Below are 24,660 nucleotides of genomic sequence, written 5' to 3'. Positions count from 1 at the left end.
CAGAAAGACAAGAATGCTGTAGTTGTGTATCTGTAGGAGTGTTTAATTTCTACACATCATCACAGGGACTTCGCCAATAATTTGAATATAAACAAATACCTTTTGATTTTAAAAGAAAAAAAAAACTATCAGGAAATGTATCAACCTTTCCTCTGTCTAAGCAAATCTCTGACCTTGCATTTGTATGTGTAGAACTTGCAAAGTCATTTTCAATCACTGAAGCATTAAAGGACTTTGTCTTTGACACACAAACAACTGATGTTCTTCTTAATGTTTAGCACACACATTTGCATCAATCATTCAATCAGTTTCAAGTATTTCTGGATTGACACTGCAGCTGTTTTAAGGTCATTTAATAGAAGTAGGTACACACCTAAACCTCCCTGAACTGCTAAACATGTACCTCTAGCAATACAATCCTTTAGACAACACCTTTTTCTTGGCTTTGTGCGGTGCTCGTTTGTATAAACTCTTTGCCTTGAAGCAGAGAGTTCACTGTTCTACAAATCTGCTCTGAATTCTTTACTTTTATTTGCCTCACTTCATTGTGGTTTCCCTAACACATAGTGCCTTTAGATTTAATCCATACAACACAAAACTGCTTCAAAAGGATGCTAAATTAGACTGAAAAGAAAAGCATTTGAGAGAAAGATGACGGCTGACTAAATCATGCTGTGCTGCAGACATAAACAGCACAGAAACATGTCACACTTGTGTTTTTGGATTTCAAAATGCAGAAATGTAAACGCTACCAGGGACGGTTTATATGTTTATATTACCATTTGCTCCTAAATTAAAATACTAAACACGACTTTGAGATTTGTATTCCAATGTGCACCCATGCTTGCATAGCAACACAGAGGATCATGTTAACTTGACAATCTGAGACTGCTAATGCCCATGTGTGTAAAGAAAATACTCAGCATGTAGAGAATACCACCGAGCCTTGATGAATCATTCTGTTTCAAGTGGAAGGAAAACACGCAACAAGCCACATTGCAGAAAATTCATGACAAGACTGTTCATAGATGCTCTTAGAAATCTGGTTCATTTTTGGCTGTCTGATCCAATTATGGGGGTCTGTGGGTGCTCTGCAACATTTAATGTAAGAAAAAAAGATGAAAAGAAAGACTGGTTTAGCCGCAGGAATTTCACCCTACAATACAAATATTGAAAAACAGATAAAACGTCTGAAGGATGCTATCAAATTTATTAGAGAATAAAATAGTAAAACGTCATATATATATTAACTTCCTTGTTGAATGAGGTTTGGACAATTCTCTGGGTGACCAACAAGTGTTTTAGTGTTCAGTCAGCTTTACCACTTCTGACCCATTGTTACATGATCTGGCTTATTTCTCCTCACTTTGTAATCTTCAGAATCATCTGCTGTTCTTGGAAATGAGCTCTCAGGGTCACTTCGGTCAAGAAACACAGCATAACAGGTTCAACAAGCTTTGCAAGTTACCTTTGGTATTCAGATCAGTAATGCCATGAAAGCTGAAATGATCCCACACTGCAGGGGAGGCAAGCAATTGCTTTAGGAAAACAACCAAATGAAATAGTTGGGATGTCCCTTTAAAAGATAATCGCACATAGAATAATGATCACGGCCCTGACGTCAGAGGGATGATTAAATATTTATACCTGTTCGTCTAAGTGCATAAATCTTTATAAGTTCATTATGAGAGGAAGAGGTGGGCTGAGCACTGAAATCTCAGCCTGAGGAGAGCAGAACCACGTCGCGCTGGTGAGAGTTAGGGACACCGTGTAGACGCGCTGGACTGGTGGACTTTCCTCGTTTTTCCTGCAATCCCAACTGAACAAAGAAGAGGAAGATAAGGATGAGCGTGATATTCACGTTGCGCCTCAAGGCAGAATCAGAAAGAACCCAGACGAGTTGCCTCAAAGTGTTTGCAAACAGCACCTGAAGGGCGCCTGATCCAAATTCCTCCACCTCTAAGTTTCCTCGCAGTTTCTCAGCTGACGTGCCTCACTTTGGAATCGTACAGTTCCTCCCAGGCACCGAGCGCAGACCAACAGCGGAGGAAGACTTCGATGGAAAATCATGCAGCACTTTGAACCCATGGAGACATGGCACAAAGGCTCCTCTCCTCTGCGAACAGAGTCAGCGCCAGATTCGCCTTCATATTCACCCTGTCGTTGTCTTGCATGTACTTATGCTATAATATCATTTTCTATCGCGGCACAATCATGACAAACCAGGTTTACGAGGGAAAACGATGTCCTCCGAGCAAGAACGCTGGAGGGAAGAAACTTCTTGGGAAATTGGACCACTGCGCTTCGCTGGAAGTGAAGTCCGCTGTGGATGCGTCTGCAGCCCGGCGAGGTCCAGGTGATTTCCGAGACCAAAGTAAACCTCCTGCCTCGTCTGGTGGCCACTGGTCTGATATGAATTTGAGAAACATGAGCGTGGCGCAGAAATACGGGAACAAGAAGCTGCCTAATGCGTTAATAGTCGGTGTAAAGAAAGGAGGAACCAGGGCGGTGCTGGAGTTCATCCGGATACATCCAGATGTGCGCGCGCTCGGGACAGAGCCGCACTTTTTCGACAGGAACTATGACAGAGGGCTGGACTGGTACAGGTGAGGCAAATGAGGAACACATACTTAAATATGCATATGTACTGTGACTATATGAGAATTATTTATGCCTGCTAACAGGTTCTGCTGCAGACATTTCAAAAGTCCAAATGCCGATTAAAGATGTTTTCTAAGCTACTGAAATGCAAGGTTTAAGGCACTTTGGAGACAAATAAATAGTTTTTCATTTCCTAAAACTGTTTCTGAAGGGCACATGTAAGCACATTGCTGATCAAAGTAAAAACATGCACACATCGGCTTCATTTGGCTAAATTCCAATTCAAACTGAAAGCTTGATATGTGACCAGTGAGTTCACATTTTGATCCAGTTTTCACAATGTTTTCTCAAAGCTTCACTTCACCAGAGTTCCAAGGTGCTAAGCAGACAGTGCCATGAGGTTGATGCAGGCTGCTGCAGTTCACACAAACACACATGCACACACACACAAAGAAAAAAAATCCCAGCCAACACAGATGACACAAGAAACACCCAGTTTACCAGCTGCTTTCAAACAAGCTGCATGCAGGCATAAGAACCTTGCGAGATATCAGCCTATTGTCTCATTTGCATACTTGCCAATGCTTGTTTTAGGTGTAGATGACTCCTGTTGAATCTGCAGACATCACATTTCAAATGTTTTCTATTTGCTTCTCAAACTTATCATCTGTTCAGATAACGTAATCATGAAGTACAAGGACTCTCTTTGGAGAAAAAAGGAAGATTTGAGGATAAACTGATGTACAGCTACTAAGATGTTTAATCATGTCTGTTAATGATCGTCAAATAGAGTTAACGTTGGAGCTTTACACACACATAACCATCAATAATAATCATGACTAAAGCGATGGTTTGCCTAGGTCTCATCAGACATGAAAGATTTTATTTCCTTTGGATTTTAGCAGCTCTTTCCATGTCAGAGTATTTCATGATGTTTATGCAGATATTTTGGACATGTAAATATGTGTTTGCTTTTGATGTGCATAATGAACTACAACTGCACGCACTGGGGAATGTTTAAACCCATCGGCAGGCAATTCTTGGAATAAAGATGCTAAATTTGTTCCCTTCACATAAGACTTTTTTGATACTTTTCATTAAATGTAAGCTCCTTTTCTAAAAGCATCTTAAATTACACTTTCTTTTCAACTCACCTTCATTTTTTTCTTTTGTTGTTCATTTTATGTTGGCTTAAACATTGAAATAGTCATATTAAATATGAAAATTCAATTAAATGCAGATTGTTGCTTTAACCGTAAACACTTATGAAAGAGATGACATCACATGTACTGGTTGAACTATAAGTTCAGCTCCTGACTGATGTGACAAGTTTTTGTTGTTTTTATCATAAAACAAATTAAACAGAGGTTATAAACCATGAATGATCTAAATGCATCCCCTCGCTTGGTGATGCTTTGTTTTGTTTTAGTGTTTTTCATGTTGTTGCATTAATTTTTCAGTCATGTTTGGTTATGAAACACACACCCAGTTCTTTGTGTTTGTTTGTTTTTATATTGACATGCAGCAACACTTTGGTTTGATAAAATCAATTCCAGACAAATCCTATTTTGGGTTATTTGGTCTTTATTTTAGTTTCATTTAAATTCATTTTCTGAAAAACCCTGGGTGCACTTTTGATATGGGATGAAAGGTTTGGTTGAAACACATGGACACGAGGGATGATTACAGACACAGTGTAACTGGGTCAGTTATGCACAGTATTCTTTCAGGCCCCTTATTAAAAGGCTGTCAGCACAACAGCACTGAAAATTATTATATATATATATATATATATATATATATATATATATATATATATATATATATATATATATATATATATATATATATATATATATATATATATATATATATCTTTATTTTTTAAATGGGACATTTAAATAACAACCTTTGATCCCAGACTTGAGCTACATCAGTATAAATCCTGACAAACTGATGTCCATATTGACGTATAATAATTAACACTAGAAGTGGTCATTTATGTTCATTGCAAAGCAGCGGGTTTTTTTGGGGCAGTAAAGAAAATATTCTCCAACAAACTGCAGGAGGAATGAAATGGCAACAGGCTGGGCATTATACTTATGTTTTGTTTTATAGCTTTTCCTTTTTTTTCAAAAGAAGATATAGGTGTGTCTTACATTGCTTCTCTAAATCAACACATTTTTTTTTCCCTTTATAGCTGAAAGTTGGCAAATAGTTTCCATAAAACCCAAGACTGCTGTGGCAACCAGAGAATGTAGAGAAAGTTTCAGCATTTTCATTTAAACTGTGTAGTATGACTGTGTCCAGAGAACGCAGGAAGAAATGTTTTGCTTTGCATTGTTCTGCTTCTGCACCAGACCCGGTCAGACAATATAAAACACCAGCTTGTCCTGATTAACAGCCACCCTATGATTTAAAATACTGCCATAACTTAAATGTACTGTTTTAATACAACTTAGTGACAAAACATTGAAGATGTTATCAATAAGCAGGCTGCTGTTTTATTTTAGTCATTTTTCTGCATCACTTACAAAAGTCCCACAATGACAAGATAAAAATGATAAAGCCTGACATCCCTGTCCTGTAATAAGTTCATGGTTAATATTTTCAAAGCATGCTTAATCAATACTGATTGATGTACTGTACTGTAAAGAGTAAAGAGTGGTTGTTACTGACTGAGTCCACATCATATTAGTACATCAAAGTACAGAAGCACATAAGCATAGTACAAAGCTACACTGATCCAGTTATTATTCACCATATTTGTTTGTCTTTCATTGTTTTTTTTTAATTACCAGATGTTTTTGGAATCATAGGACAACATCTGTCTACTTTTTTTTTTCCCTTAAGCATCATGTGAGAGAAACAGTATTTGAAAATTCCTGACCTTAGCAGATGTTGTCAAATTGGTTGTCAAGCAATAAAAATACACCCAAAACAACATTTTTGTTGCTGTGGTTTAATTTTAGCTTATTTTATGGCTTTCAGTACAGCAGTAATAGCAGCTTAATTGTTGATGAACAAAAGCAACAAAACACCCTCTGAGTAAATAAACACAAATACCTCCAGATTACAACACATACACAACAGTAAATAAAATAGTATGTTTGTGATAAAAGCTCAATTCAAAAGAGAAAGCAACCTTCTGAAGCCTTATAGAAGACACAATTAATATGTTTGTTAAATATTTGTGTAGTTTTGACAGTTAAAATGTGAATTATGTAACCACTGCAGCTGAGCTCAGTATAGTTAGTTCATGTCACATGACTTGCTCTTCTCCCAGATTACACCATAGATCTGTTGTAAAACTATCTGTCATCATCTCCCTTAAAGTATTATTACAGTCAGAGCTCAGTCTGAGGTGTAGACTGAGCTCTGCCTCTACTGGGTGATAATATAAAAACACTCCACAGACATAGGTGTGTCTCTACAACCCTCCTGCTCATCAGGGCATGCTCAGTGCTGCTTGTAACATTAATCAAGCTTATAACACTACTCCATAGAGTATATAGGTTGAACCCCAGAGTTTTTATAAAACATGTTGTATGCAAGACAAAACTTAAAGAAGGGTGGGACTGACTGCAAGAAAAGCTATTTGTTGTCCCTCTACAGAACCATGGACAGCGCCTTTAATTTATCAGTACACAGCAGTCAGGCTGCTAATATGTCACAGCCACGGTCACAACTATAGACTCTTCACAAATCTCAGTTAGATGAAAGAACTTTGTGTCAGACACAATAAAACATATTCAACAAAAAAAACAAAAAAAAAAACTGCCTTTATGAGAGATGAACGGAGAAAATGGTCGATTTTTACAAGAACGTGTTTCCTTAAATCCACTCCTGTCATCTGAGAATAATATAATGTTTTATTTAAACTCTGATGATGATAATTTTGATATTCTGATAATCTATTAATTAAATAATTTTAGCTAAGATTTTATGAAATCTTGAAAAGATATTCGTGTTGGCAAGAGCATAGACCAGGGGTGTCCATGTTCGGTCCTAGAGGGCCATTGTCCTGCAGGTTTTCCATGTGTCTCTCCTCCAACACACCTGACTCACTTAATTAAATAGATCAAACAGCCAATGAAGTCTTGCACAAGGACGGATTAACTTGAGTCCAGTGTGTTGAAGCAGGGATACATGGAAAACCTGCAGGATTGTGGCCCTCAAGGACCAAAGCTGACCGAAGTTGGACAGCCCTGGCGTAGACTATTTATTAGACAAAAGATCATTGTTTCAGGAAAAAAAGTGTCTGCTATATGACTGTAGGATTGAATAGAATAGAATAGAATAGAATAGAATAGAATAGAATAGAATAGAATAGAATAGAATAGAAGATCATAAGATGAAAATCATCATATTACACTTTGTATAAAAGTAATGATTTTAAGCAGTCTTTCTGATTACATATGTAAACATACAGCATTATAATTTATGTAACTATTAACAGAGTCATAATTGTATTGTACACCACTTATAAATGCATTTTTAGCACATATTTCCTGTTGAACTCAAGCATTTCTGTTGTGAAGAGACTTACATACATAAAAGAAAGAACTTGCTTAAAATATTTCTCTTAAACAATTCCCAGTAGCCTCTATCTGTTGAACATTTAGAAACATACAATATGTGACACCAAATTAACTCAAGTTTCAGTGTGCTGACCACTTGTTCCACAGTCTGTCTTGTTACATTAAGCGTGTGACAGACCATTTAGGCTCAGAAGAAAAATGGTGCAGTGTTCATTACTGTGCCTCCTGAAGAGAACACACGCATGGCCTCATTTATTTTGTATGCGGGTATTCACATAACCATGCAGGACCTGATGAAGCAGACGTTCTTCTGCCACCAATTTCCTTGCTCTTTTCTCTCCACTTTTTCCATTCTCTGCAGAATAATAAAGATCAAACAAAAACACATTGCTACACACCATCAAGACTTAAAAGGGCATTTCAGTTCTATTGATTGCACAGGAGTCAAAAACACTCGCACTTGCTTCTCTGAAAAGTGTTGAAATTTTATGGAGGCTGCAGCTGAAAATATTCTCCAAGTCCACATTAATTGGCTTGTGGGGCCAGGGAGCTACAGTAGCATGGGAAAGGGTGACGAGGACTGAAAGTCATTTAACACAGAAAACTTCACATTAGAAGGAGGGAGGGAGAGTCACAACGTTGCATTATTAATGAGCCGTCTTCATTCCAGTGCAGCTCTGAGTCACGTAGTGGTTAACGTTAATTACAAAACAACTTTTTTTGAGACATTTCCCAAATTATACCAGTGTGATATGGAGAGATTGTGTTACGGAATAGTTCAGGAAATGCTTGTACTTAATAAGCAATTAAATAGCCTGCACGGTCAATTCAATCCTGAAACTTGGAGGGTAAATTGGTATGCGACTTCCCCATCTAAAACCTGGCCCAAGGAAAAATGGAGAGAATGGTCTCATTTATTTTTAAATCTGAAGTCCTTATTTGGCTCTTTAATGACATTTTTAAAAATAATTGACAAAAATATTTTGTTCAATATTTAATATTTTATTACCCTGTAATAAACCAACGTGATTTTAATACCCTGTAGTCTTATGGCCACGAATATCTGCCAAGTGGCATAAGACAACTATCAGAGTGTGTACAACAGTTTTGAACAAAGTTTTTACCATAAAGTGATGCAAAAGGTCTCAGAAAATGTATTCAACATGTGATACGTGCAGCTTTATAGGCTTAATAAGTGTTGAAATGCTAAACCCATTGCCTGCAAACCAGTCAGTAAGATGGTCTTTTAACCACTTTTTTTTTCCCTGTAACTCATTTTGATAGAGAATGATTTCTTAATTCACTTCAACTTTATTTATATATTGGCATTTATATAACGTCATCTCAGGGTATCATCAGTTCAAACCAATTCATAATAAATAGCCCAAGAAAGAGAAGCTAACAGATAGACTTCGATCCAATCCCCCATCCTGAGCATGTATAAGGCAACAGTGGAAAAGAAAACTCCCCTTTAACAGGAAGGTAAAAGCTCCAGCAGAACCCAGTTCAGGGAGGGCAGCCATCTGACTCAACTGGTTGGGGTCAAATGGACAGGAACTGAAATTAGATCATGTTATTTATCCTGTAATAACATTAAAGGCTTAAAATACATTTTTAAATAGTATCTAATTTCCGAACAAATTAATGAAAAAAGTGAACATGCAATATGTCTTTGTTAAAATCATGACCAATACACATACAAAGCAAGCTCAGTGTTTTCTACATGTGCATTGTGCAATATAGGATTATATAAATCTGAGGAATTAACCTTCACATTATTTCATGCCAGCCCCCCCCCAAAAAAAAACATAGTTTCACAGCACCTGGAAAAAAAAATCATAACATTAATGTGAGGCCAAAAGTTGTTTTGAGCATAAAAAATAGCATTACTTCAAGGATCTTTAGGATTTCCAATAAACTCACACAAGAAAGGCTTAAATGACTTTTTCACTATTCATCCACGAGTAATCTGAACAACGCACAACACTCTGGAGGTTAAGTCATGTCTGAGATATTGAGGTTTTCGGCAATCTGCATTCTTCATACATCTTAAGCACTTTTCATTCGCCTATGAAAAATGTTTTCAGTGAAACGGATGGAGGCATATTCTATTTCATTTGTGTCCATTCAACAAAATGATACAAGTTCAAGGAAACAAACGGGGTTTTTCTCTATTAGAATATGACTGTTGACACGTATGCGACTCATTGTGTCATTGTAAGCATTGTGAGGTGTCAGTGTGCATGAGAAAGCCGTCCTCAGCTCTATTAGATATCGCCAGCTTATTAACTTTCTTCTGCTGGTGAAGCTGGTGCGTCTGTACTGACCAGGGATCAAATCCTATCTGAGCATACCTCCGCTGTCTCTCCTTTTTGTCTCCTTTTGTGCTTCCCTGCCATCAAAAAAACATAGAAACTTCTAAAGTTGTGCCCTTCATCTTCGCTCCATTTATAAATATCCTTGACTTCACATTGCCGCAGGCTATACCTCAAACCCACAGAGCTGCTAAGGACTCTAATGCTGATGGAGATCTCAACATTCAAGTCAGTCAAGAGCTTCCTTTTGTGCTGAAAAAGCAAAATTTGAAAATGAGGTGCATAATCCCCCTATCATTATTGTTGATTAAAACAGTACCACATTGGCATGTATTCAATGAGAATCAAATGTTTTCACTGTTTCTTGTCATGTTTTCTGCTTAAGAGTCTTTAAAGTGTCATATAATTCAATCACTTGTAATTCCAATTGCCCCCTCCATGGTTATAAATTAATTCAATTTGCTTTTAAATAATAATAATAATGTGCACTAATTAACATTTGGGAATGTTCGGTTTAGTATGTTTGCAGCCTCCTGTCTGTCTTTGTGTCTTCATTTCAGTGTTGGGGGGTCCTTTGCCTTGCCACATGGTAATGTGACAGCTCCGAGCTCACTTCAATTGAACATGTTATTGCTCAAGGAGAGCAAGTGCCAGTCATTTCCCTCTGCAGGCCAAACCATGAATAATTGTTATTTCAAGGAAAACAGGAGCCTCAAGTTGAAATGACAGCAGTTAAATAGGATTTCCTTAAAGTGGAATATTTAATGCTCCTTTTTGTCATAGTGTAGGACTGCTTTGTCTGTCTGTATAAATGTTTTGTTTCCTCTGACTATGGAGATGCATGAAGTCAAAATATCCCCTCTTACAACATGCCAGGCTCCCTGAGTCTTCTATTTTCAGCCAATTTGTCTCCAATTAAATTAGAGAAATAGATGCTTGACTCTCAGGGTGCTGAATTGTTATTCACCACCGCGCTGAGCTGCAATGGCCACAGGATTGCTATAATCACCTGGACTACTGGACTGTTAACTCTTAATAGACTTTGGAGGTGGCAGGCTTCTGTTGCTGGTGATTAATGATCACATGTCATCACAGCTGTAATCTAAGTGAGTGATAGTTTAATAATGGAGCAGCCTTACCAGTGGAGATCTATACTGTCATATTAGGAAAAAGGAAGATGTCATTTTTAGGAAGTGCAGTGGCACAGACATTATGAGAACCAGGCAGCACAAGAACATTTTTTCTCTGCTCAGTCTGTACAAGGAAAACAAACTGTTAATGGCTTTGTATGAAGGTTAGCAGGTCTGTGCAACATATTGGCTTTTCAGGACATTTCAGGACGTTAGTGGAATTTTCTGATGGAGCAGAATGATAAAAGTTCAGAATAATAATGATGATAATAATAATTAACTTCTAATTAGATCACAGAAATATGCAAAACTGTTTTATGTCAGATAAAAAAAAATCACACACAAACAATTGAGAGAAATGTAAAAACCTGGATCAGAAAAGGTTTGTCTTGAAATTATCACAAATGAAGCATTTAAGTTTTGGGACAAATCATCCCTTGTTTCAACAAGTTATTTTTTTAGTTTTTTTTTAGAATTTTTTCACACATTCTTGTTGAATTGATCATGAATGCAGGTACGTGGTGTTTATTGCTTAAAAAAAAAAAAAAAAAAAAAAAAAAAAAGAGGGTTACATTTCTATGTTCATACCATAGACTGTATATAAAGAGATGGACGGAGTCTCCGTGACGTCATGCATAGGTTTTTTTTAAGAGCTGAATTGAAGCTCGGTGGGTGGTTCCATCTTGGCAGCATCATGCGCGTCGTCTTGCCCGGAAAATACAAATATGGGCAAAGAGGTGGTGCTGAGAGGGCAGTCGTGAGCGTCATGGTGGATGATTGACATCGAGCGAACTCTTTCTGTAGCTAAAAGCTAACCAAGCTAACCCCGAGATAACAGGAGCTACCCAGCTAACGGAGGTAAGCGGGCTAAAGCTAAGTCATGTTGTTAACCGGCTAAAAACCGTGGTTGTTCTACATTCTTCTTACTGGAAGCCAGAGACTGGTACCTGTCAATCAAAAGGACACGCCCCTAAATTTGGCGAACTTCGAGATTAAATTACTTTAAAACGGGCGAGTTAGAAAAAAAATCACTCACCCTATAGTTGTCATGAAGGTAAACCTGACCTATAAACCGAAAATGAATTTTTGAACCAGGCTGTAAACATGTTTATTTCTGCCATGAAGTTGGCCTTTTTAACATGGGAGTCTATGGGGATTTGCTCTGTTTTGCAGACAGCCCCTAGTGGATGAAGGGGGAACTACAGTTTTATGCACTTCTGCATAGGCTTCACTTTTAACCGCCGGAGGTTGCCGCTTGGTTCATACACATGCAGATAAGTGTAATCACTGAGCTTTTTGATAAGAGCATTGACTGACAGTTATTTAGTATTTAGTAAATTTAACTTTGATACCTTGTCAAACTTGTTAGAAACTTCTGTATTTTTTTGCCAAGTACTCCTCTGACAATGCATCATGAAGTTATATGCATATACCAAAAATGACCTGATCTTGCAATGATACACAATCCTTCAAAAAATTGCAGGATCTAGATGGTGATCCGGGCCACTTCCAAAATTGAATGGACCAAGACCCATTCTCAAAAAAAAAAAAAAATCATGACGATCTGTCCAGTAGTTTTTGCATAAAGTTGCTAACAGACAGACAAACAGACAAATCACTGCCAGCAAAAACATTAGCTCTGCTACCTGATTGGCCGAGGTAATAATTTGCTTGTATCAGAGTGGGAGACATTGGGCTGGCATTAAAAGGTATCCACCACGGGGCAGAAGACAACCATCTATCACAGGATTTAGAAGTTTTTGCTATGTAGTGATGCAGTAGGTTACAAGGCTTATGTTTCTTATTAAACCATTGACAAACAAATGGTCCTCTCTCCATCTTACACATCAAAAACCTGTGGCCTGCTCAGTCCGTCTTAGTCCTTATCTAAAACATGTAGCCCGAAGACCTGATAATTCATTCATTTTTCTGATACGGGGTTGTAGAAGCTATAAACTGCATTCCTCATGGAAAGTTTGATTTTTACAGTTGAGCTTTTTGTGTGGTGCTGAGCATTGTGGCCATCATCTCTGCAAGCAGCAAACACATTGGCAATGAGAGCTCATGAGACCAGACAAACCCAGAATTGAATGGATACTTTGATTCAAGCCTCTCTGTGCTCGCCCTATGAGAGCGCATATTGTTTTATGGCTGGGGTTCATTATCAGTTCTTTTAATGACAAACATTGTCTGTCCAGTGGGAGGTTTATGCCATTCATTAAATCTGCCTGTCCCTGCCCATGCATTAACTGTTCAGGTGGTGATTAATGCTGTCTGTGTTGAACCCCAAACAGATCAGTATTTATCTGAAATTCTTCCTCATTTGAAGAGTTTATTACTGTGTATGACCATAACAGCCTGATTAAAAGTTACAGGTGAATTGGCCTATGTAAAACAGTAGTAAGTTGCCAGTCAAAACAACTAAATCCTTTTTATAGTTGCATATGAAAAATACTGTTGTCTATAAAGACTTGTTATCAAAACAACCTAAATGCAGTTGACTCCTTGATTAAAAAAAAATCTTTTAAATGTACACTTTTGAAATTGATGAATGTGTTAGAGATGTAAATGTTAACGTTAAAACTTTGTTATCATGAATAAAGTACTATGTGCAGCTATAAGCTAGCCTTTTTATAATTAAAGAAAGAAGAAAAAAACTTGTTAAAAATGCATCAAAAGGAACAAAACTAAATATGACAATAATGCTTCAGTGAAGCTAACACACTTTGTACTCAATCCTTTGCAGTCTTGTGCTAGTTACAGAACAAAGTGTGTGTGTGTGCGTGTGTGTGTGTGTGTGTGTCTGTGTGTGTGTGTGTGTGTGTGTGGTTTATTCAATTCAATTCAACTTTAGCCTGGTTAAGGAAAACCAACGGATTCCATCAAGTCTTGACTTTAGTCCAATCCTGCATCCGGAGCTGCACGAGGAGACAGAAAATAACAGGAACAGGTTGGAAAATATTCTGGCTCAGGGAAAGTGTCATCGGACTCGATCAGTTGAGAGGAGAGGACAGGAAAGAAAGACTGATAGACACTGCAAGTTTTATCCAAAAAGTAAGTTAAAGATGCCAACACTGTCATATGTTTGTACATGGAAGATGAGGGGCAGAGAGATCAAGAGGAAGTGCTCAGTGCATCATGGGACATCCCTCAGCAGTCTAAGCCTGTAGCAGCGTAACTAAGGCATGGTCAAACCACCCCTCGCTATAGGGTTCATCAAAAGGAAGGTTTTAATTTTGACCTAAAAGGTAGACAGGATGTCTGCCTCTTGATGCCAAACTGGGATCTGGTGCCATAAGAGAGGAGCCTGATAGCTGAATGCTCCTCCTCCCATTGTACTCTTAGGAACCACAAGTAGCCCAGCAGTATGAGATTTAAGGGATCTCTTTGGAATATATTGAATATTATATAAGATCTTTGATTTACAAGAGTTTGATCATGGAGAGCTTTATGTGTGAGAATAAAAATTTGAAACTCTAACCAAGATTTAAAAGGAAGTCACTTGAGAGACACTAAAACTTGAGAAATATGATCTCACCTGCTAGTTCTTATCAAAAATATATATTATTTATATTCTTTCATTTACATATCTTTACATATTTGGGTGGCAGTGACTCAGATGGTTGAGCCGCTTGTCTTGTGACCTGGTGGTCGGTGATTTGAGCTCTGCTATCCTGTGCTGCTGCAGCCACGAGGAGGATTGTTCTCTGAGGCTCGGTCCCAAGCCGGGATAAATGCGGAGGGTTGCGTCAGGAAGGGCATGCGGCGTAAAACTTGTGCCAATTCACCAGAGGGATGATTCACTGTGGTGACAGCTTCTAAGGGACAAGCCGAAAGGGAAACAACAACATATCTTTACATCTTTTGGAGATTGCCACTTTGTCACAGTCACGTGAGGTTGTCCGTGTGTGTGTGTGTGTAAGAGCTTGCCAGTTCGGACTGCGATGGTAACCACAGAAATGGGGCTGTGGATACTAGTTCCCAAAAAAAAACAAACTATTGCGTTCACATTTCCTGTTTCACATCCAGTGGTTGTTACTTAATTGTGGACAGCTATGAGATAATCAGCAGGGCTTCACAATGGGAGCAGGAGCTGCCCAAGGAAGCAATGAAGGCTACTTAGGAATATAAACCTGAAAACCCACAACTGACGATATTTAAAAGGAACTTCACATAAAAACAAGCCCAATAAGCAGATTTGGCAACACTGCCCATGTCCTGCTGCATCACCATAGTTTAAATAAAGAAACGCAAAGTTGCTGGCCAAAATGTATTAATTTAACTAGTCACAGACATACGCAGGATAGGGTAACTGAGTTACTTTAAAGAGTAATGCATCAGTAGCCCTTTAATTACTAACAAAAGTAACATACATACATTTCAATTTATAAAGCATGGTAGCTATTTGAAATATGAGATAAATGAGTAAATAAACATGTTCAGCTCCACTGGGTAGACTTGGTATAAAATGCAGCAAAGCCAAAGTAGCTAAAAGAACAGTTTTCCTTCCACTTCTCTGTCCAAAATGGAGTCAAGAATAAAAAGAAAAGCGTTGTTCATCTTTGTGAGTACATCGTAGTTGTGATTGAAGCACAAAAGCAAAGCCGTGGAGCTATTGGATGTTTGATTAGACTAAGAAATTAGGCCCGAGATCCTGAGATGTTTTAGTTATGTCAGCACTTCCACAATAAATTCAGACTTACTCAAGTGGCCATGATATCATTGTTCAGAATGAACTATATTCCTAATGCTAAGATGTACTTTTATGTCTTTCTTTCCAATGCCTTTTTACAAGCTACAGGTTAACATGCTCCTTCAGGTATTTAATGTTGGACACAACTGATCAAGTTAAAAACGCACTAGCTCTTGTTTGTAAGTGAAGCATCAAGATCTTGCAGTTTGTGCTGAAAAATATGAAGAGACCTAGTCTTGAACTGACAACATGCACAAGTCTTAAGTTCAAAACAAAGTGTCAGGACGATAATAAATTCTGAGTTCATTGATTGTGTGCAAGGATATGATTCAAAGCTGACCTTTACTTGATCTGATGGTGTGCATTCCTGATCAACCTACACTGCTCTTCAGAAGTTGAAGTCCAACAAGCCAAACCTGTCTGGAGCAGACTAAACAGCCCAATTATTCAGTTTCTACACAAAACACTGCACCTTGTATATTCACAAGCATCACATAACTATAATATGGCATTACCTGTCACTCACCCACATGTTCATTAGCAGTAGCGGTATTGCAGGCAAGTTTCTTATCGTTCTGAAAAGAAAAGAATATAAGGCTTGAAAATGGAATACCTTATCTGTTTTGTCTGGTTTTTTAGTTTTTCAATAGCTCTTACTTAGATTTGTGTGTGCAATGCCTCACTGGATAAAAAATGCTGGAAAATTTATGAATACTAGCTTTTTTGCAAAGGTCAGACAAAAACAATCAGTAGATATCTGTGTCCTGAAGTTTTATAACGAACCTTCTTGTTGGCGATCTGCATCCATACTCTGTGTTTGTGGCTCATTTATTCTGTAATGACTTAGCAGCATCCAGATGGATCTAAGTGCATCCAAACCAGTCCTGATGCCATCGTGCAAACAGATATTATTATTATTCATAGACACCCAGAAGGTTTTTCAACAATTTACAACAGTTTCTGTAAAATATGGAAAAGAATTTTGTATTTGTGTTCATGTTTGTTCTGTGATGTTTGCATGAGATTAAATTAAAATATTTCATCGTAAGAGTAGAAGCTTTACCTCAAGAGCCCTGAAACACGAGGTCAAATTTAGCCAGAGATGTGTACAGAACTTTTACCATCACAATCTGTATAGGTGACTTTATTTCTGCTATTCATCTGAAGATTACTTTAGAATCCAACATACACCGCAGGTTTAAATCTCCCAATCTTATTAGATCCAAAATAAAAAGAAAAAGAGATATAAAAACAACAAATGTTCATCCAGGCCCTGCGATGGACTGGCGAGCTGTCCAGGGTGTACCCTGCCTGTCGCCCAAAGCCAGCTGGGATAGGCTCCAGCTTCCCCGCGACCGTGAATTGGAATAAGCGGTTCAGAAAATGAATGAATGAATGGAATGTTCATCCAATAATATCATAGTCCCACTTTCAGTAACTGATTGGGGTGTCTACCAAGATAAAACTGATCAAAACTTTTTATTAGATGGGTTTTTTTTTGGTTTACACAGAAAATGAATTAAGAAAAGAGCTATTACAGCATCAAATGTGATGCAGAAGCATCCTGAACAAATGAGCTTTCAATCAGGTTCTCCACAAGTAGGTTTCATTTACAGTATCAAGCAACTCCTCCACACCTGAGCTGATTTTCCCAGAGTGATTAAAATGTCACAGCTCAGCATCTAATGTATTCTGACTTCAAGTTTGACCAAGATTTGTTAAGAAGAGTGTAAATTACCACAAAGAGTTTGCTGCTCAATCTGAGTGGAAATGGAGTAATCAATCATGGTACCTTCACTCAAATGTCAGTTAAGCAAGGTTTGTCTTTGGACTTGTGTGTGTGTGTGTGTGTGTGTGTGTGTGTGTGTCCACTGATTTGTAAGAGAACATGAGATGTTTACATTAATATGCATTTTTAAGTTTGTTTCCATGTTTATAAAGCCAGTGATAACCCTCGTGCTACTGCCCGGAATAACTCGCTTTCTTTTACTTTAAATTATTATCTATGAGGTGATGAACAACTTTTGGTGACAACACACCAGAACTCAAAGCCTCAGTTTTATCTTTTATTTCAGATGCTGGTAGTGTCTCAGGGGCAGAGTGAGAAAAAAAAAAGCACATTTCTAATGGCTGGTTCAGACACCTGCCTCAGGTATCACATGCTCTTCCACTCGCTTGACTCTGACCATCTCAATAACGAACAGACACATAAATGAGGTTGCTGCTTCTGTCATGTCTTATATAGGTACATCTCAGAAAATTAGAATATTATGAAAAAGTTCAATATTTTTCATCACTCATTTCAGAATGTGAAAGCCATTTATTACATAGATTTATTACACATAGAGTGAAACATTCCAAACATTTATTTCTTGAAATGTTAATGTTTGTGGCTTATAGATAATGAAAACCCAAAATGCAGTGTCTCAGAAAAGTAGAATATTACATAAGATCAATGAAAAAAAAGATATTTTAAACAGAAATGTCAGGCTTCTGAAAAGTATGTTCATTTCCATGCACTCAATACTTGGTTGGGCCTCCTTTTGCACAAATTACTGCATCAATGCAATATGCTTGGATACAGCACTCCGTGAACAACCAACTTCTTTAGAAATGACCTTTTATGGCTTTCCCTCCTTGTGGAGGGTCAATGATCATCTTCTGGACATCTGTCTAGTCAGCAGTCTTCACCATGGTTGTGTTGCCATCTGACCCAGACTGAGAGACTATTTAAATGTTTAGGATACCTTTGCAGGTATTTTGAGTTAATTAGTTAATTAGTTAATTAGGGTGTGACACCATGACCTTCTAAGACTGAAATTTTTCACAATATTCTAATTTTCTGAGACACTGCATTTTGGGTTTTCATTATCTATAAGCCACAATTATCAAAATTTCAAGGATTGAATATTTGAAATGGTTCACTCTATGTGTAATGAATCTATAAAAATATATATGGGCTTCACTTTCTAAAATGAGTGACAAAAAACATTGAACTTTTTCATAATATTTTAATATTCTGAGATCTTGATTTCATGGTGAATGACCAGTTGACCTTTAAGGTCCATGTTGCCTCGGTTCCCCGTACCTGCCGATGTGCTCTCTACAACATCAGGAGAATCAGACGGTACCTGACAAAACACGACTCAGCTTTTGGTTCAGTGCTCTGATCATCTCACGCATCGATTACTGCAATTCCCTACTGGCAGGTCTGCCTGCATGCTCTGTTAAACCACTACAGATGATCCAGAACCAACCCAAACAAGCTCATGTCACTCCGCTGCTAATCGCTCTTCACTGGCTTCTGTTCGCAGCACGCATCAAATTTAAAGCTTTAAGGCTTACAAAACAATAACTCAAACGACTCCTGTTTACCTTCACTCCCTAATCCAGACCTACACTCCCTCCCGACAGCTACATTCTACCAGTGAAAGACGCCTAGTGTAACAACCAATACGTGGGACTAAATCACTAGCCAGACTCTTTTCCTCTGTTGTGCCATGATGCTGGCGTGATCTCCCAAACTCTGTCTGTTCTGCAGAGTCCCTGTCTACTTTTAAGAGCAAGCTGAAGACTCAGCTCTTCAAGGAGCACTTCCACACTTAGTATAGCTATATTTATTGGAAAGTTGTAAAACTTAGCCCAGTTCTTTGCAACAAACATTAAGTCATTAATTCTTTGTACTTCGTACTTGTAACATCGGTAATATTATGTGGCGGGAAGAGTGAAAATAAAAAAAAAAAAAGGCCCGTAGCACTTCATGTAAGGACCTGCGTCCCACTGGACAGTCCACTAGCACCTTCCTACGATGTCTTATACTGTTTGATTTTGTGCTTGTGTTCTCACTCAAATGCTAAATGACTGTAGAATAGATAGAATAGAATAGAATAGAATGTACCTGTAGAGAGATTTATTATAGTAACAATCTCATTCAGTCGTTTTTACCATCATTTAAAGGAGTAAATGGTTTAGAGCACAGTGTTGGATACCAATTTGTGTGGCAATAAGACAAAGCTGAACATCAGCACAAACTACAAAAGTTCAAGTTAAAAAAATTAAAGTATAAATATGACAGACACCTCTTAGTGTTCCCCACAATCCATACAACACAGAAAAATTTGGTTTACACTGCTTCTCCGACCCCATTTTAATTTTGATGAAATAATGTTAATTCACTGGGAAAAAAAAAAAAAAAAAATTATTTATTATTATTTATTTATTTATTTATTTATTCTTTTTTTTTTTTTTTTTTTTTTTTTTTTTTTTTTTACAAATGACAGGTGAAATATTAGAACCCATGTCACTATGCTGTAGTTATTGGTTTTAAAAGCCAGCAGTAGAGTCAAAGCACAACAAGCTTCAATTCATTTTTACATTTTTACCTAATCTTTTATGACAAAACACAAAACAAAATGCTAGATTTAAACTTGTATGTGGTTACAGCTTGCTCTCTGCTCTCTTGTTCTCTCATTGAGGAGCTCCACTTTAGAAACAGACATAATCATAATTTTTTGTCATAAATAAATGGAAACTATACTAATATATAAACCTGATTGGATCAACAGTCTCCTTATTACAGCTCTGGTTACATTCTGACACTGCAACTGGCTGGGATTGGCTGGAGCCCATCCTGGACCCTGGACCCTGAACTGGACTAAATAGTATAGAAAATGAATGGTTACAGTCTTACTAACTATTCAAACATTTTCTTAACTGGTTTGTTCTACTAAGAAATACAAAATTCTGTTTGCAAAATCCAGAACTACAACTAGATCTTTGTTATTATAATGCAATTACAACCAAAAGCCAACCTCAAAGTGCACCATAAAATAAAACAAGCTTACCATGCATGTGTAAGTCAGTCACACACAACCGCAAACAACCTATTAAATTTAGTCTGCAATCGCTTTTTTACAGAACCATTTAGAGGACTTGTTAAACAAGGGCTGTGGAATGGACTGGTAACCTGTCCAGGGTATACCTGTTTCATGCGGTAGCAACTGGAATATTCTCCAGCTCCCCTGCAACCCCGCAGTAGAATAAGCAGATAAAAGAGATGTTGGACAAATATAATGGTTAGTGATCCTGGAAGGAGAACCAAACAGTGCCAGTGTGGAAGTCTTCCTGTCCAAGCTTACATCACATCCACTTTAGCATCCACTTTAAGTCACTTGATGCTCGATAGTCTTCCGGAGAGCTGTTGTACTATAGATTTAACTTCAGTTACGACTGTTGTTGTTCTTAAGAAGCTACTCAGAAATACAGGGATACTCAGAAAAATCTTATGTTTTCTATAGAACAGCAAGCTAAGAAAAAGACTCCTGTCAACAGGTTAGCTTTGTTTATGTTTTTGTTTGTTTGTTTGTTTAGTATTGCAAACTGATGTAAATAAAATACCTAAAATAGAAACATTAAATAACAGTATAAACCGTATGTAGACATGGCATTGGATGGTGACCATTTTTAGGAAGCCGGTGAGGGGATTATCTGTTGTTTCTGAAAATTTTGGTCATCCAAAGTGTTCTTCCTCTAAAGAATTTGCTCCAGGGAGCTTCACACCTCCATGTAACACTGAGTCAAACCACCTTCAGATGCATTCCAGATACATTTTCAGTCCAAATGTGTTTAGCATACATTAGCACCTTTCAAAAGTGTGTTTTACCAGCTCTCCTATATCCAACACATGTGAAGTTTTATGTGGGACTAACTGTGACAACTAATGCGTTTTCTAAAAGTTTTTTAGTTTAAACCTAATTTAAACAGTTTGGTTTGGACAAATGGAAACTGACCAATAACAAGTTGAGGCGGCAGCACGTTTGTTGATGGGAAGACATACTATGATGCTACATTATTACTTTAACATACTGCAGGTGTATTATTATTTCATTTTATATATGTTTCCACATATCAACACTCCCTGGAAGTAAACACAACACTGTACAAATCAATAACTCAAAATAAGTGTATAGATTATCTGAAGGACACACTTGATTTAATAGTATTGAGAGCAGACAAACGCTCCAACCTAAATAAAGAATTCCAGCTTATATTATTTTCTTAATTCAGCATTTTCTTCCTAAGTGCTCCCAGCTTCCTCCTGCTGTGCTGCATGTGTGTTCTACAAATGAGTGTTGCAAACAGTTTCGCAGTCGACACCAGGTGGCTATACTATTTTGAGCAGAACCATCTGTGACCTTTCACTGGAAGTGTTGGTGTTGTCACTTCAGTTTTGTAATTTGACAAGATGCAGTTTGGAAGCAACACATGTGGGACCTTCCTCTCCAAGGATAGCAAAAATGTATGGAGCTGACATGTCAGGTATCAGAGACACCTCCTACAGCAGACATAAGATCTCTTTTAGATTCCGCAAGCTGCAAGTTTTGTTTTTTTTTTCTTGTATGTGTGTGTGTCTGTGTGTGTTTCTGTATGCGTGTCTGTAGCAAAGCTGTTTGGTTGAAAAGGTACCGTTCTCATAAAAGATTAATGGTCTCCTGGTGGCCCTGAGGCACCCAAGCCAACAACTCGGGAATCATAAATAAAACTAAATGGATCAATATTTCCCAGACTTTAGCAGTAACCTATGGCTACCCCTACCTTGAGAAAGAAAGCTTTAAGAAAGGTTAGGTTTTAATCGAAGCCTTCCTCCTGTAATAATATAGAAAGTGTGCTATTTATCATCAACATAACACAGCTGAGATCCAGCAACTGCTCCACAGGCTGTGACCAAATACAGCAAGTAGATTATTTCATAACCATAGATATAAAATAAAATAAAAAAAATAAATAAATAAATAAAAAAAACTTAGAAGAACTAGAATGGCGTTATTTTCCCCAAACTGCTGAGTTACAGAGCTGACGCCACAGCTGAGTAACTTTTCTGTCTGGAGAAAACAGAGAGCTGCGAATGTATGGCTGATATCTGAATTGTAAATGAGGCATTTATTCTCTCAACTGCCAACCTCACATGGCTATTAATCAGCTTTTATTGAGCCAAAGTGCCAAAGGAGAATGACGTATTACACTTGGATGGAAACCCTTCATGACAAACATGACATACAGTAATTTGCCTGCAGTTTGCCAGCCCATTATCTTGGCAGCATGACGATGATAATTATAAGATATATTTTGGTTGTACAACCTGTCCTGTCAAAGATGACTATCTAAAAATATACTGGCATTGTGTATGTTTGGGTGTTTTTGTCAATGTGCTGATGCATTATAAAGGTAAACAGTTTGACATACCTGTTATGCCAAAGCTAAGACCCATGATTCCGACTTCTACATTGCCCTTATAATGAAAAACTAATGTCCCTTTATTACTCTGATGATGGTTCAGGAAAATAGATTCATAAATATGTCAATTTTCATAATGACTTTTAAATTTGGTGCTTCAGATATATTTAGATGGTACTATTTCACATTTTTATTTATGACTTTTACTTATAACACTATATTTCTAACCTTACAGCTGAATATGTCTCTTCAGTTGCTGGATTTGCTTTGTTTTTTTGGTTTTTTTAAGTCTTTGTAATACAAGTCATCAGTAGTGGTGTTCACATTTCTCTTGACACTTCTGTCTGAAATAGATGTTTGAGAAGGATGTGAAAATGTTCCTGGGAAGGAAAGCAGCAGTTCTGCCTGATGCATTGATGTGTGTTTTCTTCTTTTCTTTTTTTCACAAGGGGATTAATGCCACGAACACTAGACAGCCAGATCACATTAGAGAAGACTCCCAGCTACTTTGTCACCAGAGAGGCACCGCGACGCATCTCCAGCATGTCCCCTGAGACCAAGCTGATTGTTGTGGTGCGAAATCCCGTCACAAGAGCCATCTCAGACTACACACAGACTCTTTCCAAAAAGCCTGATATCCCTACGTTTGAAGAACTGGCCTTCAAGAATCGAAGCTTGGGGATTGTAGACACATCCTGGAACGCCATTCGGATTGGGATGTATATTCTGCACCTGGAGAACTGGCTGCAGTACTTTCGCCTCTCACAGATGCACTTTGTCAGCGGTGAGCGGCTGATAACAGATCCAGCAGGGGAAATGGGCCGTGTTCAAGATTTTTTGGGGCTCAAACGAATAATCACGGACAAACACTTCTACTTCAATCGAACCAAAGGTTTCCCCTGCCTGAAGAAGCCAGAGAGCAGCAGCCAACCACGATGCCTTGGCAAATCTAAGGGCAGGACTCATGTACAGATCGACCAGGAGGTCATAGAGCAGCTGCAGGAGTTTTATAGGCCATTTAACATCAAGTTCTATGAAACTGTGGGGCATGACTTTAAGTGGGACTGAATGTACCATAAGGTGGGAGTCGGGCTTTTAATATGGCTACCTCTGGAGATTATATATAAAAAAATATGGCAGACAAATATATATGTTAGAAGAGTTTAATTGGGATATGTGTAAAATTTGGGGTTGATACAAGGGAATATACATTTCATAATTCAGAATTTAATTCCATTAATATTTTCACATCATGGGATCATTCTTATAGTAAAAAATATACATATCCACTATCCTGGCCACTTACATGTCATGAAATCATGTGCAGGTGACCAATTTTAATCCATCAACAAATTCATTAAGCAACCGCTAAGCTTTCCTGTCATTTTGTCGCAGCAGAGACTCACTGATGACATTGCTTGAAAATTCATTATCTAGATTGTTTATTTACACACAGTCTCCTCTGAAAATTAAATGTTATCTTTACTATTAAAATGAGCACTCATCGTGAAGTCGCCTTAAAATGTCAGACGAATAATAGACTCAGCCTGTTGGTTATTCTGCATTCGCATTTAGCCCATCACTACTGAGAAACACTGTAGGCAACGGTGTCAAATTTATTATGCAAATGTAAATGAGAAAAGGAAAATATTTAATTTATTAGGAAAGATGCTATGAGACTGATAAAGATTTAACCTTTCTTTTTTTTTAACTTCAGCTCTTCCTGTGTTGGTATTTCTGCTGTGATCATCTAAATAAAAGGAAAAGTCGTAAAAGTATTCATTGCAAATATTTTTTCTTTCTTTCTTTCTTTCTTTTTTCACTAAGTGGATGACTACAAGAAAGTTGTTTGTCCTCTTTGTGTTCATTTATATGCAAGAAATGCATGATCTTGTTTAGGATGCAGCACATACTCACTGTGCACCACATTACATTGTCTTCAGGACCTTGTGGGTATTACATCAACAAAAAGGGAACACTTTAACACAAGTACAACACTGTGAGTAAAGACGACATGTTTTTCCTTTAGAGCTGACCACTTTTTTTCCCCCCCAAGTTGTTTAAATACACAAACTTAGTCTGATTTTGTCACATAAAGCCAAGTAAAAGTTGTGAGGCCTAAACTTAGTCAAATACTTATTAAAATG

The 24,660-nt window shown here is 37.6% G+C and overlaps 1 protein-coding gene across 1 annotated transcript; it reads left to right on the top strand.

The window, feature by feature from the left end:
• Positions 1-2,094: 2,094 nt before the first annotated feature.
• Positions 2,095-24,225, top strand: hs3st2 (heparan sulfate (glucosamine) 3-O-sulfotransferase 2; the record flags this gene model as incomplete). The annotated part of the gene is made up of 2 exons (XM_079252897.1): positions 2,095-2,606; positions 22,963-24,225. 2 exons carry the CDS (start codon positions 2,095-2,097, stop codon positions 23,579-23,581), a joined length of 1,131 nt encoding a protein of 376 aa, XP_079109023.1. The 3' UTR covers positions 23,582-24,225.
• Between the last annotated feature and the right edge of the window lie 435 nt (positions 24,226-24,660).

This window comes from Telmatherina bonti, assembly GCF_933228915.1.
Source record: "Telmatherina bonti genome assembly, chromosome: 14".
Classification (NCBI taxonomy): Eukaryota; Metazoa; Chordata; class Actinopteri; order Atheriniformes; family Telmatherinidae; genus Telmatherina; species Telmatherina bonti.
The sequence above is the reverse complement of the archived record's forward strand: the minus strand, read 5'-3'. Positions and strand labels throughout refer to the sequence as shown.